This window comes from Eucalyptus grandis, chromosome 5 (genome assembly GCF_016545825.1).
Source record: "Eucalyptus grandis isolate ANBG69807.140 chromosome 5, ASM1654582v1, whole genome shotgun sequence".
Lineage (NCBI taxonomy): Eukaryota > Viridiplantae > Streptophyta > Magnoliopsida > Myrtales > Myrtaceae > Eucalyptus > Eucalyptus grandis.
Window position 1 is genome coordinate 40,716,408 of NC_052616.1, and position 16,040 is coordinate 40,732,447.

At 36.4% G+C, this 16,040-nt stretch overlaps 2 protein-coding genes across 2 annotated transcripts; one reads left to right on the forward strand and one right to left on the reverse strand.

The window, feature by feature from the left end:
* The first annotated feature begins 255 nt into the window (after positions 1 to 255).
* LOC104446958 (TMV resistance protein N-like) lies at positions 256 to 2,228 on the forward strand. The gene is made up of 4 exons (XM_039313697.1): positions 256 to 289; positions 333 to 753; positions 1,278 to 1,456; positions 1,603 to 2,228. Exons 1-4 carry the CDS (start codon positions 256 to 258, stop codon positions 2,226 to 2,228), a joined length of 1,260 nt encoding a protein of 419 aa, XP_039169631.1.
* A 4,237-nt stretch (positions 2,229 to 6,465) lies between these two features.
* On the reverse strand, positions 6,466 to 10,001 carry LOC104428525 (ubiquitin domain-containing protein 2-like). The gene is made up of 3 exons (XM_039312377.1): positions 9,857 to 10,001; positions 6,931 to 7,050; positions 6,466 to 6,810 (listed from the first exon to the last, which is right to left on the reverse strand). Exons 1-3 carry the CDS (start codon positions 9,909 to 9,911, stop codon positions 6,746 to 6,748), a joined length of 240 nt encoding a protein of 79 aa, XP_039168311.1. The 5' UTR covers positions 9,912 to 10,001; the 3' UTR covers positions 6,466 to 6,745.
* Between the last annotated feature and the right edge of the window lie 6,039 nt (positions 10,002 to 16,040).

Sequence of the window (16,040 nt, forward strand, 5' to 3'; positions counted from 1 at the left end):
CTGTGCCCAGCCAAAAAAAACAAAGCATAGTCAGGGATTAAAAATAAAATCTCGGGAGCGCCATGGACTGATACTGTAATTTCCTCAATATTTTGCTTCCACTGAGAACGACTGCTTACGCCCTTTAATAGTTGACGTCGACTTGACGAGGGAAAATAATTGAAGTCTGTAGTGGCTACTCAATTACTTTCTATGCAAAAGCCAAGTGAATGAGTGCTCTGATAGAGGAAACCGAAAATAGTTGTGAGAATGGACATGGGGAAGAGCTCGAAGGCTGAGATAAGAGGCGGTGAGCCGTTGGCGACTGATTATGAGGTCTTCTTGAATTTCAGAGGACCAGATACTCCAAGGATTTACGGATTGCCTGTACCACGGTATGCTAGATGCGAACATCTGTGTTTTCTTCGACAAGGAAGAACTCCACATCGGTAAAGAAATAGGTAATGAGCTATCGACAGCCATCGAAAAGTCAAAAATCTACATACCCATCTTCTCTAAAGGTTATGCTTCGAGTGCATGGTGCCTTCATGAGCTTGCACACATGGTGGAATGCAAGAAATCCAAACCATCCGAGAAGGAGATTCTGCCGATTTTCTATGACATGGAGCCTCGCGATGTCAAGCTTAAGTCTGAACTGTACGTTAGCGCTTTGATGAAGCATGAAGATATGTTCGGTCGCCAGAGAAGGTTAAAATGGGAGGATGCCCTCAGAAGCGTTGCCCAAATCAAAGGATGGGAACTGAAAAACCAAGGGTAAGTAGGTGTGGTAAAGTACTCTATAACTTATGTTTTGGACTTTCACTCTATACCCAAGCTTGGATAGATCTGGTTTAGGTGGTTTGAAATTGAATGAATACCATGTGTGTTTTTTAAACTATTTTTGGTAACCAAGTCATTCATCCAAATTTAAAATATATATATATATATATATATATATATATATATATATGCAGGAACCCGGTATTCTTTTCATTGGTAGATGTAACTTATATATCTTTTCTAGAGATTTTTTCATGGTATTGGAGCAAGCTTCCCATCCATCCATGTCAATCGCCGGTTGGTAGAGTTAGCATTTCAGAAGCAAATATATAATAAAAAGTTCAAACTATTCGCTATATGATTATTTGTTTAAATCATACTCACCTAAGAGGCCTCTTCCTTTTGGGTGCACTAATTGATTTAGTAGGCCGTACTAGCCATGTTGATGTGACCACTTTCCGAGCGCCCTGATGTTTTCTTTTTACAATTTCAACTTAGATTAGTCACTTATATGGCAGGTACTGGAAATTCATTAAATCGGTAATACAAGAGATTGTGATGAAGCTAAAGACAAAAGACAAATACGTTGCTGAGCATATAGTCAGAATGGATGAACAAGTGGAAGCTGTCGTGGAGTTGTTGGACGTGGACTCCAAGGTCATGCGCTTTGTTCTAATTCATGGAATGGGAGGAATTGGTAAAACGACTCTTGCTAAGGTTGTATTCAATAAACTAAACTCACTCTTTAGTCATTGCTACTTTTTGGGAAATGTTCAAGAGATGTCGCTCAGCTTTGGCCTCATGACTTTACAGAAACAACTATTATCTGATTTTTTGGTTCAGGCTTTCGTGACGTAATTAATGATGTTGATGATGGGATCAAAATGATTGCGCAGCAACTTTCTAACAAGAAAGTTTTCATCGTTTTGGATGATGTGGGTAATGAGGAACAACTCGAGAAACTAGCCATCAAGCACATTTCTTTCGGCTTGGGAAGCAAAATTATTATTACAACTAGGAACAAAAGCATCTTAAAAGCTTACCAAACATTGGAGTACGAAGTGAAGCCATTGGATTCTGTTCAATCACTCGAGCTTTTTAGTAGGCGTGCTTTTAAAAGAAACTTTCCTCCAGATGATTATGTTAGTCTTTCGAGACAAGTAGTTTCTACGACTGGAGGACTTCCCTTGGCTCTTGAAGTTATAGGCTCATTACTTCATCGCCAAAACAAAGCCTTATGGATAGATGTATTGAACCATCAGAAAGAAATACCTTACGAGAAGGTCCAAGACAAGCTGAAGATCAGCTACAATGTGTTGAGTCATGAGCAAAAACAGATCTTTCTTGATATCGCTTGTATGTTTGTGGACAAAGACAAGACAAATGCATCCTACATGTGGAAGGATTGTAGGTTTTTCCCAGTATTCGATTCAAGTCCTTGTCTGCATGTCCCTGATCAAGATAACTGATGACAACAAATTCTGGATGCATGACCAATTGAGAGATCTCGGGAGGAAAATCGTCTGTGGAGATACGAGGTTGATAAATCTAGGAAGGCAAAGCAGGTTGTCGTGTCCTGATATGGCGAAGAATATCATAAGAACAAAAGAGGTGCAACAATAAGTTTGGCCATTGAATTCTAACTTTACTCAATATTTCATTTATTTAGCAAGCTTTTTTTAATAGAGAGAGAGTTTGAAAACATTTTTATTTATTGATGTGTTACTTTACCATTGAATTGCAGAGAAAGGAAGCCATTGTAGCACTCTGCTTAGGGCGAGATGAATTAGAGGCCATTCAAGCAGTCCCGTTAGCCCTCGAATCAATCTGCTGCTTAGATGGAATTGCATCAGGAACCTATACAAGCGAAGAGTTTTCAAGGCTTCCAAACATAAGGTTCCTCGAATTAATTTGGGGGCAATTAGATGGAGACTTTGAGAATCAACTCTCAAAGTTAAGATACATGACTTGGCATTTATGTCCTCGAGAGCTCTTGGCCATCAATTTTCGTCCAAGCAATCTAGTAGTTCTCGATCTTTCTAATAGTTTCATAACAGAGGACTGGGCTGGATGGAGTCAAATCAAGGTACCATCCATCTATATATTTGTTAATCTTTATCTCTATTGAATTGTCTCACGCAATTTTTATGTTTTTAACTAAAATTGACTATACCTTGGCTATATAGGCAACAACCTATTGTAAATAAAATGGCTCATGAATGGATTAATCAGGGCCATTCACATGAAATACTAAGCTGCTGTCGTAGCCGAGGCCATTTATAATTATATTGTATTAAATAACACATTACAGCGAAGAAGTTGAATTGACATATAGGTGGATATATGTGGATCGGGTTGGATAAGTGTTAGTACTACACGAACGGATCTATGTGGGTTAAATGAGGAAAATGAGTCAACTAAATTGCAAGTCAGTTCCAACATAACCATTTATTGCCTGTATATTCGCATGGAATTTTCCCTTTACTCTCGTCTAGCTATTGTAACAGGTTGCCAAGAAGCTTAAAGTTCTGGATCTCACCGGTTGCGAAGAAATGACCAAGACTCCGAGACTTCTCTCATCATACGAGTTTAGAGATTAATCCTTAATGGTTGCAGTAATCTAATTGAAGTTGATGGTTCCCTTGAAAAGCTTAAGTGCCTGATTTATTTCAATGCGAATGGGTGTACAAGTCTTAGGGAATTGCCGGAAGGAATTGGAGGGTTGGAGAAGCTTGAATACTTGTATTTACGAAATTGCAAAGAGTTGAGGAAGTTGCCAAAATCATTTGCGAGAGTTGCATCACTAATAGAGTTGGATCTCTCGCATACTACCATCACAAGATTACCAAACTCCATTGGTAACCAAAAGCACATGTCACTACTTCAACTGCGATGCACAAAAATCGAAGAAATTCCTAGTTCCATTGGGAACCTACAAGAAGTTAAGTCTCTTGCTCTTTCATATACTAAAATAAGGGAACTCCCTATCTCAATTGGGAACTTGGAATCACTACAAGAGTTAGATTTCTCGGGAACACAATGTCAACGATTACCAGAATCTATTGGAGACCTAAGGAAATTAAAAGTCATCAATATTTCGGAGTCTTTGATAAGGGAGCTACCGCGAAGCATTGTTGAGCTAAAAGAGTTGGAAGAACTACATGTCGAGGCTTGCCAGTCTCTGCAATGGGGTATTCCTGAAGGCATTTGGGAATTATCACTTTTAAGAGTCCTTAACTTGGAATTGACCCGTCTTAGAAATATTCCAAAGACGATTAAACTACTTCCTCACCTAGAGAGATTGGGATTATATGGTTGCAGCGAACTTGAAGTATTGTGTGAGCTTCCCACAAGTTTGATAAGTTTAAGCTTTAAATCAAGTTCGTTGCGTTGGGTTGAGAATCTCTTAAGCCTAACTAAATTGGCTAATTTGAGTTATTGTGGTCATGATGGGAGTTGTTCTTTGTACCTCCAAGATGGTCCATGCCGACAATCCTCGCGTTCCTTCCACCATCTTTGTCAACATTGACACTTCATGATCATGAATCAATAACTAGTTTGTCATTTCATTGCAACTTGAGAAATTTGACACGTTTGCGGATTTATCAATGTCGTTGGAAGGAGGTTCAACTCAATGGGCTTGAACAATTGATTGAATTCGAAGTGAGAAGGTTAGAATTTCTTGAGGGATTTGCCGGTCTTTCAAGTTTGAAGAGGTTGAAGTTGTTGAGTCTGTATGAATGCCCTAATCTAACTGCCATCCAAGGTCTTGCTTCGGTGGAGTCGTTGGAACAATTGGCAATAACTTATTGTCCTAAGATTGAAAGTCTAGATGATCTCTCGGCTTTGAAAAGGTTGAAGTCCTTGTCAATTCGAGGATGTGAAGAACTTCTAGTAGTTAAGGGCCTGGATGAATTAGAGACTCTCAAGTATTTGAAATTTACTGATTGCAGATTCTTGAAAAGTTTCCTTAATGTATTCAATTCGAAAGTACCCAAGGAGTGCTTTTTAAAAATTAGTGGCTGCCCGAATTTAGAAGAAAATCCATTTGAAGGCAGAGTCAGCACGTACGAGGAATGTGAAGTCCAGGAAAAAAGAAGCAAAGAGAAAGAGGAGCGTGAGATTGGGAATTCTAGTGCCACTAGGGTTAATTCCTCACTATATATTAACGACGGAACGGTAGAGTTTCAATTGACAAGATTAGTTCGAAGATTGATCGATAAGTACCTTTGGAATTGGACACCATAATTTGTGATCCTTGTGGAATTATTCATGTATATTGACTTCTTGATTTTGACTTTTCCAGTGTCTGTCATAATTAAATGTGTTGTCCTTGACTCTCCCCGCATATTAGGTTGACCAAGTGGCGGCCAATCAATTATTTAGTGACATTTTAGTTCTCCAGTTTATCTTAGACTGTGTCTTATGTTTTTTTCATTATTATGAAAATTTTTAGTGTTTCCAACAATGTTTTCACCACCTAGAAAGGCATGTACTTTTTTTCGCATCTGTAGAGTTTTTTCTTTTAAAACTTATTTCGAATCCATAAAATTGTCCAAATTCTTTTGAAGGCTAAAATTTAAAATCCAATTGATAATATTTCTTGCAGTTGAGCGGAAAGAAGGAAATACCAACGAAATTATTTCTACCTCTTATGACATATGCCCGTACTCTTTGCTTGATATCGATCTTAGTGGCTCATGGAAATGGTGAATATTATATTTAATACCTTTTTCATGCTGAATTTATACATTGAATTTATCTGATAGATGCAAAACTTTCGGAGTCGATTCTCACTTAGAACCAATTGACTTTTGATTTGTGTCAGCAAAAACAAGGTCAATATCACTTCTGTCGGTTCCATCAAATTCACAACTTCTTTCTTTATCGCATTTTTATCAGAATAGGAGAAGACAGACCTTTAATGTCTTTTATGTATGTTGACCATTCCGTAAAACGTGGGGAGTCTATTCACGGTAAGATATAGTTGACGGAGGTTAACTGCCCAATTAAATGACTACCAAAAACAAACAATACACGAAATCGTATACCCATGTCTAATGGATCTCCAAATCGTTAGGGGAACTTTTTATCAATCGAAGGGGAATTTTTGTCGTTGGTTGGTGGACAACTTTGACCTAAATGTGGGGTAGATACGAATGAACGTTAGGAGGATGCCACTCACGGCTAGTAGCGTGACGAGGATTTTCGGCTTGAGATTTCAGGGGCCAAATGTTCGCTTTGTAGGCCATCAAAAGAATGTCATACAATCGTATTCCATAACCGTAATCAAAACATCATGATCAATCAGTAAGAGGAACTAGTACTGTGAATCTGCAACTACGTGCTCTTGCTACAGATAGGTATCTCCACTCTACGTGTGATTTTAATCAAGAGAAACAAACTGGGCAGATTTGGTATTAAAGGCTCTGAATGAATGTACAAGTAACGCTAAGTTCAACTTCACACGAATTTGTGCACAATTTAACACATTTTCCCCATTGTGCATTGGAAAATCTACATTGTCCCTAGTCTATTCAGGGATTGGTTTTCTAATTTCAAAACACATCTGAAACTGTAATGAGGTACGAGATGAATCTGGAGCATTGGAATTTAGGGGCCATCAACAACTCCACATAACAGACAGATAATATTGCAAGGTCAATGTGCCTGAGAAACAGTAAAAAGTTGGAGAAAACAATGGTCTAGCACTCAAGGATGTCATGATTTTCCACTGTAACAATCACCTGAATTGATTACTTTTCGTGTTTCTTTAGAAGGTTCAGGTACTAATGAAACAAACCATATGAAATTGTGGTAGTTATACATCTCATGAGGTAGAAGTTACGTAAAATTTGTATTTAAGCGTGCATCATTGAAATGCCTGAATGACCTCCACTTTGATGCAATTTGTTTTACCAAACTATCAATATCAATTCACAGGATTTACACACGAAGCTGAGCAAAATCTGCCCCACCTCCATTGTCAATTTTCATCAATCAAATTGGTTGGCTCACTCAAAACGTACTTGGGCAATTCGTACTTCGCACCTGCAACAATCAACATCGCATGAATTAGATGCTGGACAGGACAGTAGAGATGGAAAAGATTTCTAGGTGGTGGTGGACAAGAAGCGGGTGGGGGACTGGGTGAATAGATGAACATAGCACCTCTTTCATCATAGCATATTGTCAAGTCAGCTCTCTGAACAATCACACCAGCACTATCCACAATTGCTTGGGCAAGCATTAGATCTGCTTCTGCTGCCGCATGCAGAGCATCACATATCTCTGAAAGCAGAATTAAATTGCTTAACCAGTCTACAACAGTGATATGAAATGAGAGGTAGTGAGACAGAGAGATTTAATAATTATAGAGATTAAGGGGAAGTCAGGTAATATACAACAGATAACATAACTATGTCATCAAGATATTGACATGCCAATTCAGGTCAGCTCCTTCACCATCTTCAGTCTCTCTAAAAGTTTCACCACTGAAAATGCACAGAAGATGAGGCTTGAATATATCTCAAAAAATATGCACAAATTATGTGCCTACCTAGAAACCTCCCTCCCTCACTCCCTCCCCACTCCCTCTGTCAATCATGCATGTCATACTCCACAGTGGTTGCTATAAAGGTTTCTTAATTGTAGACAAGGAATATTGATGTGCAATGCTTTAAAAATCCCACAAGTCTTGTGGAACGTGCATTTCTCATCACATTACCAGACTGGCCCAAACTCATGCTGCAATACATCTGGTCAGTCAATAACAAAACTACTACTGCATTGTCACGAATGCAAAGCATTGTGACTCAAAGCAAATTAGTGTTGGCTACAGTGAGAGCTGAAGTAGCCTGAGCCTATTTTCAAGGATAACACGCTTGGTAGTTTTTAGGCACTTTCACCAATTGAAGATAAATCTCCAGAAAATCATATTAACTGGGTATCACTTATTAATGTTAGTCGACAATATTACTAGCAAGTTATTTTTTTGACTTACAACAAACCTTTCATTTTATGGGTGGCCTTTTGATATTTGATATGTGCCACATCTTCTAAATAGGATCATACTTAAAGCGTCTGGCGTATGGGTTTAGGATCATACTTAAAGCGTCTAAGCAACTTGAAGTAACAAGCATACCCTCAAGACTTGTCAACCCACACAATCATTTCAACAGCAAAGAAAGTTTATTTCATGCGATGGACTGCCTCGTCCTGACATGTAAACAGCCCCTCGCTGCCCCCCCCAAAAAAAAAAAAATTGGGTCCCACACACCCCCACACCACCACATACCTGAATTCCAGAAATCCCTCTTTGAATTGGTTAAGAGTGAGAGATGTAGTGCAAAACCTACTAAATGTTCAAATCACTTAGGCTGCATTTGGCAGTCGAGATAAGATTCAAGATAGGATAAAATTTATTCTGTCCTATGTTTGGTACTAAGTTAAGACAAAATAAAGTCGGATATAGAGGGAATATAGACAAGATAAAATCATTTTATGGGGAGGTAGGATAAAAGTTGATAGGATTTTTAATATTCATAATAGAAAAGTTATTTTTCTCGAATGACAAACTTCTTAAATTAAAAAAAAAATTATATTTCAAAATAAATAATATTTAAATTATAATATAAAAAATTCAAAATAACAAATTTTAATTTAATCTTATTTTTGCTTATATTATATTATAATATAAATTTACATATTCTAGTATTTTAGTAATTTAGGTATATTGATACAGTTTACTTTTTAATAGAATTTTATTAAAGAATAGTGGAATGGGTAGAAAGAAATAAAAAGAAATTAATCCAAAAAGAGAAAAATAAAATAAAAAAGCAAATAAAAGTAAAGTAAGCAAGAATATCATAAGAGATTATTATCATTTCTATTTGTAAATTTTTTTATTCATTTATATTAATATATTATTTATATTAAACAATGTACATGATGTAATGTGAATATATCCAATTTTATTACTGCAATCACCTAACAAAATCCCAAGATTTCATATCTTATCCTATCCAGTCCTCTCCTAATTAAAAATCCAGACAACCAAACGCAGCCTTAGGATAATCAAAGATGATAGTATGTAGGAGAAAGACTGTAGCTTAACAAAGGCAAAGCAAAACAGTGTCAGCCTTCAAGTTAGAGGATAGACTACTCAAGCTAGAAGTGTAAAAGTATAACCTCACTAAAAGTTTAAAAATGAATGAATAAGTAGGCCCATAAACATTATCATTCATCATAGTTCTAGCCTCCACAAGTTTCAATATGAACACCGAACAGGTAAGCACATTTTTTCGAAAAGGGATCCCCACTTCTAAATAATTCACACAGTCCACTTTTAAGTGAAAAGTATTGTACAACTCACAAGGTACAAAAAGGCATCTGCTACCTTTAAATGAATGTGCTTTATCCAATTGCTGTTCGTATTTCAAGTCATTTTAATACTTGATGAATGAGCAGTAAAACATAGTAAACTTTACATTCAACAACATTCTTTCCATAAAATAAATAGAAGAGAATTTGCAGCTAGCAAGCTTCCCATACGGCAACCAAGGTAACTTATTGCATTGCTGAGTTAAAGAAAATAACATCACCAATACTTGAGTATGGTGACCACTTTCTAAGGAATAGACGCATGTATAGAGGTCATGGTTACTCAAATCTCATCCCTCCCTCTATAGCAATAAAGACAACTGCAATCCTTGAGTATGGCAAGTAAAATTATATCTAGTCACAAGAAGACCGCAAATATCCGATGAGTTCCCCCAAAATAAGAAGATAAGCCATGTCCTGCTTTCCCATGGAAAACATATTTCTCGTGCAATGTCCATTATCCATAGTTTTGTACTCAACAACAGCCTGATAAATATGCTACACAGCACATTTATGCAAGAAACTTAAGAATTCAAAAGGAAATTGCTCAAACGTGTTCAAGCAAAAATAGCACTTACGACTCACGTAGGTATGATCTACTCATTGTGCAAAGCAAAGTTTTCCCCTCCCACAGCGCTGGGTGGGTGGGTGAAGGTGAAGGGTGGTGACCGTGCATTATGTTAAACACCATCTTATCCTAACAATTTAGAAATACCTTGTCTCCCACCATAATGAGGTGCAGTGTCCCAAAACTCCTCACGCATCTTCATCAGTTGTGTCCTTGTAATTGCTTCAGGATGCTTCCAAGGTTTTGGCTTCCTAATTTTCTTAGAAGAGTCTGTCAGCAACCATACAAGCAATAAGTTATCATGCGATTAAATTGTTCAGCTTCCTTTTAAATGATGCAACAAGTGCACTAAATGTGTTAGCAGTAGGCAGAGCAATATCTAAAACGCAATGCTAAACAGTGTTTCTGATACCAATTATTGGAAAAATAATTTCAAGGACTCTACTTGTTGGACAGATAATTTTAAGGGCTTCACATAGTGTTGATGTCTATAAATTTCTTAGACATCAATTTCCCCATCCAATGCAAGACTGTCATGAGAAGAGAATTGTCTGAAGCACTTAGGCAACCAATTTTAACAATCTATATAAACAAAGAATGTCAGAGAGTAAAGATTGATCGATGTAAACTTCCAACATTGCTCAAGCGAAGAACAATAGCTGCCCACTGCTGTTAATTGAAGCGAGGAGAATGTCAAGGGGAGCACCCACTAGTAGGCTCAAACCCTTTCGAGTTTTACATGAAAAGAATCCCATGCGGCCATATGCAAACTACATTTTCTTGATGGCTCCATTAGAAACAAATTCTGTTCTTTCTCAAATGCTCAGCAGATCAAGTTGTCATACCAACAGAGTAAAAAGTTGAACTATTCACTGGCTCCATCAAAATCACAGTTTGGTCAAAATGCGTAATTCGCATTAATTGTTCCAACGTTTCGCATACAGATTCAAATGATTTCATTAATTCTTCAACTCCCAAAAAAAAAAAAAAAAAAAAAACCCTAGCCAACCAATGTGTCACACATCCCGAAAGAATCGGCGGCGGATATAAAGCATTGGTTCACTTTTAGTTCATCAAATCAAAATCAATAAAAGTTCAAATTATCAAAAACAACTTCAATCGCAGTTGTCTATATAGCTCTCAGCCTCTGCTTCGCGTGAAGAGCAACGGAAACAGAGCATAGACGATAATTATCTTGAAATTGCTGATGTCCGCCGCAAATAGCGATCGGATCAAAGGGAGATATCATCCATGACGACGAGGCTGAGGATCACAGATGAAGACCAATGAACGAAGAATCTTCAAGCACTTCAAACTCCCTGGCCGAACCACCGTGGCCGAACCGGCGATAGCGGAACGGCTACGGCGGCGGTTGCTAGCGGATACAGGATCACTGAAGGGAACGAAGAATAAGAAATCCACTTGGACCTGATCTACTCATGGGCTTAATGAACTAGGTCAAAGTAATGGGCTGTAGTGAATTGGGCTTGGTTAAGCTGATGTGGGCCGGACGAGGTCCTTTAGAAAAATGACCCAATTGGACTGGGGCTCTGTCCCTTTTTTATTATTTAACTTTATTATTTTTTTTAACAAAAATTCATGTCCGTTTTAGCTGCAAAAAATTCAGATGGGGACACTATAAAAATTAGTTTTTTGATCATGCATTTGTGCACAATTTAATGCACTCTCCCTGCTATGCAGTTGGCTTATGTTGATAATGTGGATATTGGCGAAATGGTATTAACCCAGCATGATCAAAAGCTACCTCGAGTTGTTGATTGCACAAAAAATGTAGTAAAAAAAGTCGTTCACGCACAAACTTTTTTGATGATGCTCATGCATCACTTATTAATATACACAAAAAGATGTACTATTTCATGTCGAGAAATAGGCAAGATATTTAATGTGACATTTAAAGTTTGTGATAAAGACTTATGAGGTAACAAGCCAATTGAACATGAATATATCTAATACTTAAGTGCTAAATAAAATGATATGTAGTCATGCGGACAACGTGATTGATGCGACCAACGTAGAAAATTGCTATCGTTTGACATGTTCTTCATGCTAGTAGGAGTTCATGGTCGTAGCAAGTTTCCAATTTCATCACCCGCGGTGTGTGTGTATAATGCCTTTAGGACGATATCAATTTTTTCATGGCACACAATTGCTAAAAACAACACGAGAAACTATCTGAAATTTTAATGAGAAGATAATAAAATATAAACTAGGTGCTATTGGGGAGACTATAATGCCATTTTCATTAGAAGCTGACATGATTGAACTGTTCTCTTGTCTACCTTCACTGGAATGGTGCAATCTTCCATTGTTCTATTGCAGAATTAATTCATTTTTCTCAAGTGTATCTAAGCAACCGTCTAACGATGACAATCTTATAAGAAGAGGAATTCTGGATCAGCTTTATGGATCTAGGGTTCAGTTCGTCATCGAATTCACAATTTAAATTTAAAAAAAAAAAAGAACTTGTTTTACGTTGTTTAGAGAACTTTTGTTAGAACCCACCATACTTCTAGCGAGCAGGGCTTTTGTTTGGCCTTTGTATAAAGTAAGAACAACATTTTTGCTTTTCTGCCAAATTTTGAAATATTATTCAAATGTTAGAAAATTGTGAAAATAATTATAGGTGCATGTACATGTCAACATTTATATTATCAAAAGTTTTAATCGCAAAAGATTAAGGAAAGGCAGAGTGCGAACGCCGCAAAAATAAGAAAAACAACAAACAAAGAAAAAAAAAGAAGAAGATAAAAGTCACTCCAAACAGACGTAGGAAACAAATTAGCTAATAAATAAGAAAATCTACTCATCAACTAAAAGAAATAGAATAACCTTATTCTGAAAATACTATCTGTAAAAGTTCTTGGTTAAGGAAATAAAACAAAATTGCAATCTCGATTTGTCACAGCCTCGTTAAAAACAAACAAAGCATAGTCGGGGACCAAAAGCGAAATCCTGGAAAAACCAAGGACTAATATTGTAACAAGAAAACTAGCATAACGTTGGTTTGTCAAAAGTCAAGTCTACAAGGAGCGGGGCACATCTCGGAAAAACACTATAGGGACCAACTATGCCATTATAATGAAAATATACCAAAAAAGTCATAAATTTATTGCATTTGTACAAATTTAGTCCTAAACATTTTAATTGGACTAATTTAATTCTAAATCTTTTCATATTAATACCAATTGAGCTAATCCAGCCAAATTAGGCCGGAAATTACTCATGTGGACATTTCTACTTAATACATCATTATTTTTTCGAATTTTTCATTAATTTTTTTTTCTTTTTCCTTTTTTTTTTCCCTTCTCTTCCTCCTTATTTGACGAAAACAGTATTTGGGGAGACACTATTTCATTATCCTTTTTTTCTCTATAATCGACCCTCATACCATTTACTTTCTATAATCGTCCCAAGCTTATGAGAACGATATTAGACTCAAAGGTGTCAAGACTATACTTTTAAAGTGAAACTTCAAATCGTAATTAAGACATGAAATTTTGACGAGAGAGGTAATTATACACCTAACAGCTCGGTAGACCCTCCCGAGCTTGAAGTGCAAATAGGGAGGCTATGCATGTGGTTGTTTTCTTGATCTTAATTTGTCTAGGCCTAGTCCATTTTATATGTAAAAAGTATATATATTTATGGAAAGATACCATCAAAAATCCTAAATTATACACACTGTGGCACAAATACCATTTTTTTTCTAAAGATTAAAGAAAGAATAAAAGGAAAAAAATTAAAAATTTTAAAAGGCAAAATTTGCCTTCAAGCCCTTTTTAAAACTGATATGGGCACTCCCCCCATTGCTGTCGTTGCCCCACCAGTAATGGGGCGATGGCCACAGGCAAGAGGGGCTCCCTCCCACCTTTGTTTTCCTTTTTTTTTTTTTTAATGAAAAGAAAAAAAAAGATTAAAGAAAGAATAAAATTAAAAAAATTAAAAATTTTAGAAGGCAAAATTTCCCTTCAAGCCCTTTTTAAAATTGATATGGGCACTTCAGGCCCTTATTTAAGAAAATAAAGGTACTTCGGGCCTTTATTTGAAATAATGTCAACTTTAAGTCTTTATTTAAGAAAATAAAAGCATTTCAAGCTCTTATTTGGAATTTTTCCTATTTTCAATGCAAGTGACACTTTGGAAATATCTAGGTGCCTAAGGAATAAGAAATGCTATGTAGAGATCCCCTATCTCAAAGAAAATTGCAATTCATTTTTTACAGTACAATTGAAAATATCTCAAAGGAATAATTAGAAAACTCCAAGTGCCTGAGTCTTGCTATATTTCTAAAAATATTTTCTAATTTTTTAAAGAATTCATTATATTGAATTTAAGTATAAATTTTCCTCTAAATATGAGAATACTTTCTATTAAATTCATTTTCTTAGGCAATCTAAACACTGAAAATTTTTGGAGAATGTTTTTCAATAGAAATATTTTCGCAAAATAAATGGATCTTAAGAAATATTTTCAAATGTACCGTGAGTTGCTGAGCTAGTCTCCTCCGCGGTATAAGGGCTTGGCTCTCAGGAGTCGTTCGAGCACGGGGGGTCCGTGGTGGAGTCCTCGGTTACCAAAAAAAAAAAATGCGGCTTCTTAGATTTGACATTAAGTTCTTCTACAATAGCTTACTTTAAGTTTTTCTAAATGGAAAATATTGTGATTATTTAAACAAAAAAAGTATCCATTAATTTAATTGTTGAGATATCTAGAAATTTAAACTTTTAATGCTAATGCTAATACAAAAGCAACAACAGGAAACAGGAAAACTTGTTAATCCAACATTCTAGCCGCACAGAGGGAGAGAGGGAGAGAGAGAGAGACGCGTAATTCCTGGTGGAATCTTCTTCTTTTTGTAATCGAAATAAATTTTACCTTAAACGACAACTCTGCTAAAAAAAATTAAGTCAATTCTGCTCTAAATTTTTTTTCTTTGTTTTATAAAAAAATCAACTTTCACTTAAATCTTAAATCTAGTTCTGTTGACTTGAAATCTTAATTGTCCAACATGACTATTCCACATCAACAATAAATTCACATCGCTTGCTAGCTGAATTTAAATCACTATCCATCATCTTCTTTTCTAAGCTACAGCTTGAAAAATAATGGTGAAGCTATTTATAGTCTTCTTCACTTCACCAGCAAGTCAAAAAGATCTCTGAATTAAATCTCTGTGGCCAACCTCCACTATTTCGCCGTAATATGAAGTTGTGGACATGGATCACCACCCATCAATAGACACCATGGATAAGATCCGCCAAACTCATGATCAAAACCTTATTTTCTAGAACAAGCCCAAGCCCTCCCCTTGAAACTTCAAAATTTACTTCAAATGGACATTGATCAATCAATCTCATTTAATATATAAATTGATTTTGTTAAGAAGTATAATGAAGGAGAATCTAAAGTTGTGCCCTACCAAAGTACTTGTCACAATATATAAAATCTCAAACTTCAATTAACAGACGCTAGATTTGATACTCGAATAAAATTTATGATTTTTATTGAAGAAAAAAATGTTCAGGCTAGAATTGTTTGTGTTTTTTTTTCTTTTTTGGGAATTAACTCTTTAATAAGTTTATCATGTGCCTATAATAATTGAAAATCGGTAAAAATAAGAAATGCTATCCAAAGATACTCACCCTCTCTCAGGCCCTTGGTCTAAACACGCCCCTGCACTGATTGAGAAAATCGCACCGCCGCCAATCACGAACCCCGCGACACAAGACCGGACCCTCCCAAAGAGAAAAAAGAGAGAAAAAAAGATAGTCTTCCCATGATGAACTCGACCGACGCTTGTCCTTGCTTTGAGTGACGTGCTTAACCGTCAAAGCTTTGCGTGTGGGGGCGGCCACTAGGAAAAAAAAAGTTGTCCGAAAAGAAGATTAATTTGAAAATAAATAAATTGATTCGTCTGTCCTCCAGAAAAGGGCAAAAAACGAAAAAAAAAAAAAAAACGAAAACAAAAGCGACGTACGAGAACGAAAACGAAACAAACCAAACCCAACCCCATGACCAAAGCAAGACCTGCAGCGGGATGAGGGACTCTTCCCTCCCTCCTTCCTATCCTCCCTCTCCCCCCCACCAAAAATTAAAAAAAAAAAAAACCAAGCCGGGGATCGAAAATGAAATATTGGGAATACCAAGGACTAATACCGTAGTTTTCTGAATATTTGATATCCATTTAGAAGGACTTGCATATTGTGAGTTTGTCAAAAGTCAAGTCTACCATAAGGTTCGACCAAAAAAAAACAGTTGTTTTAGAGTTGACGTAGACTCGACTAGAGAAAATTCGGTTTTGGTTAGTGCT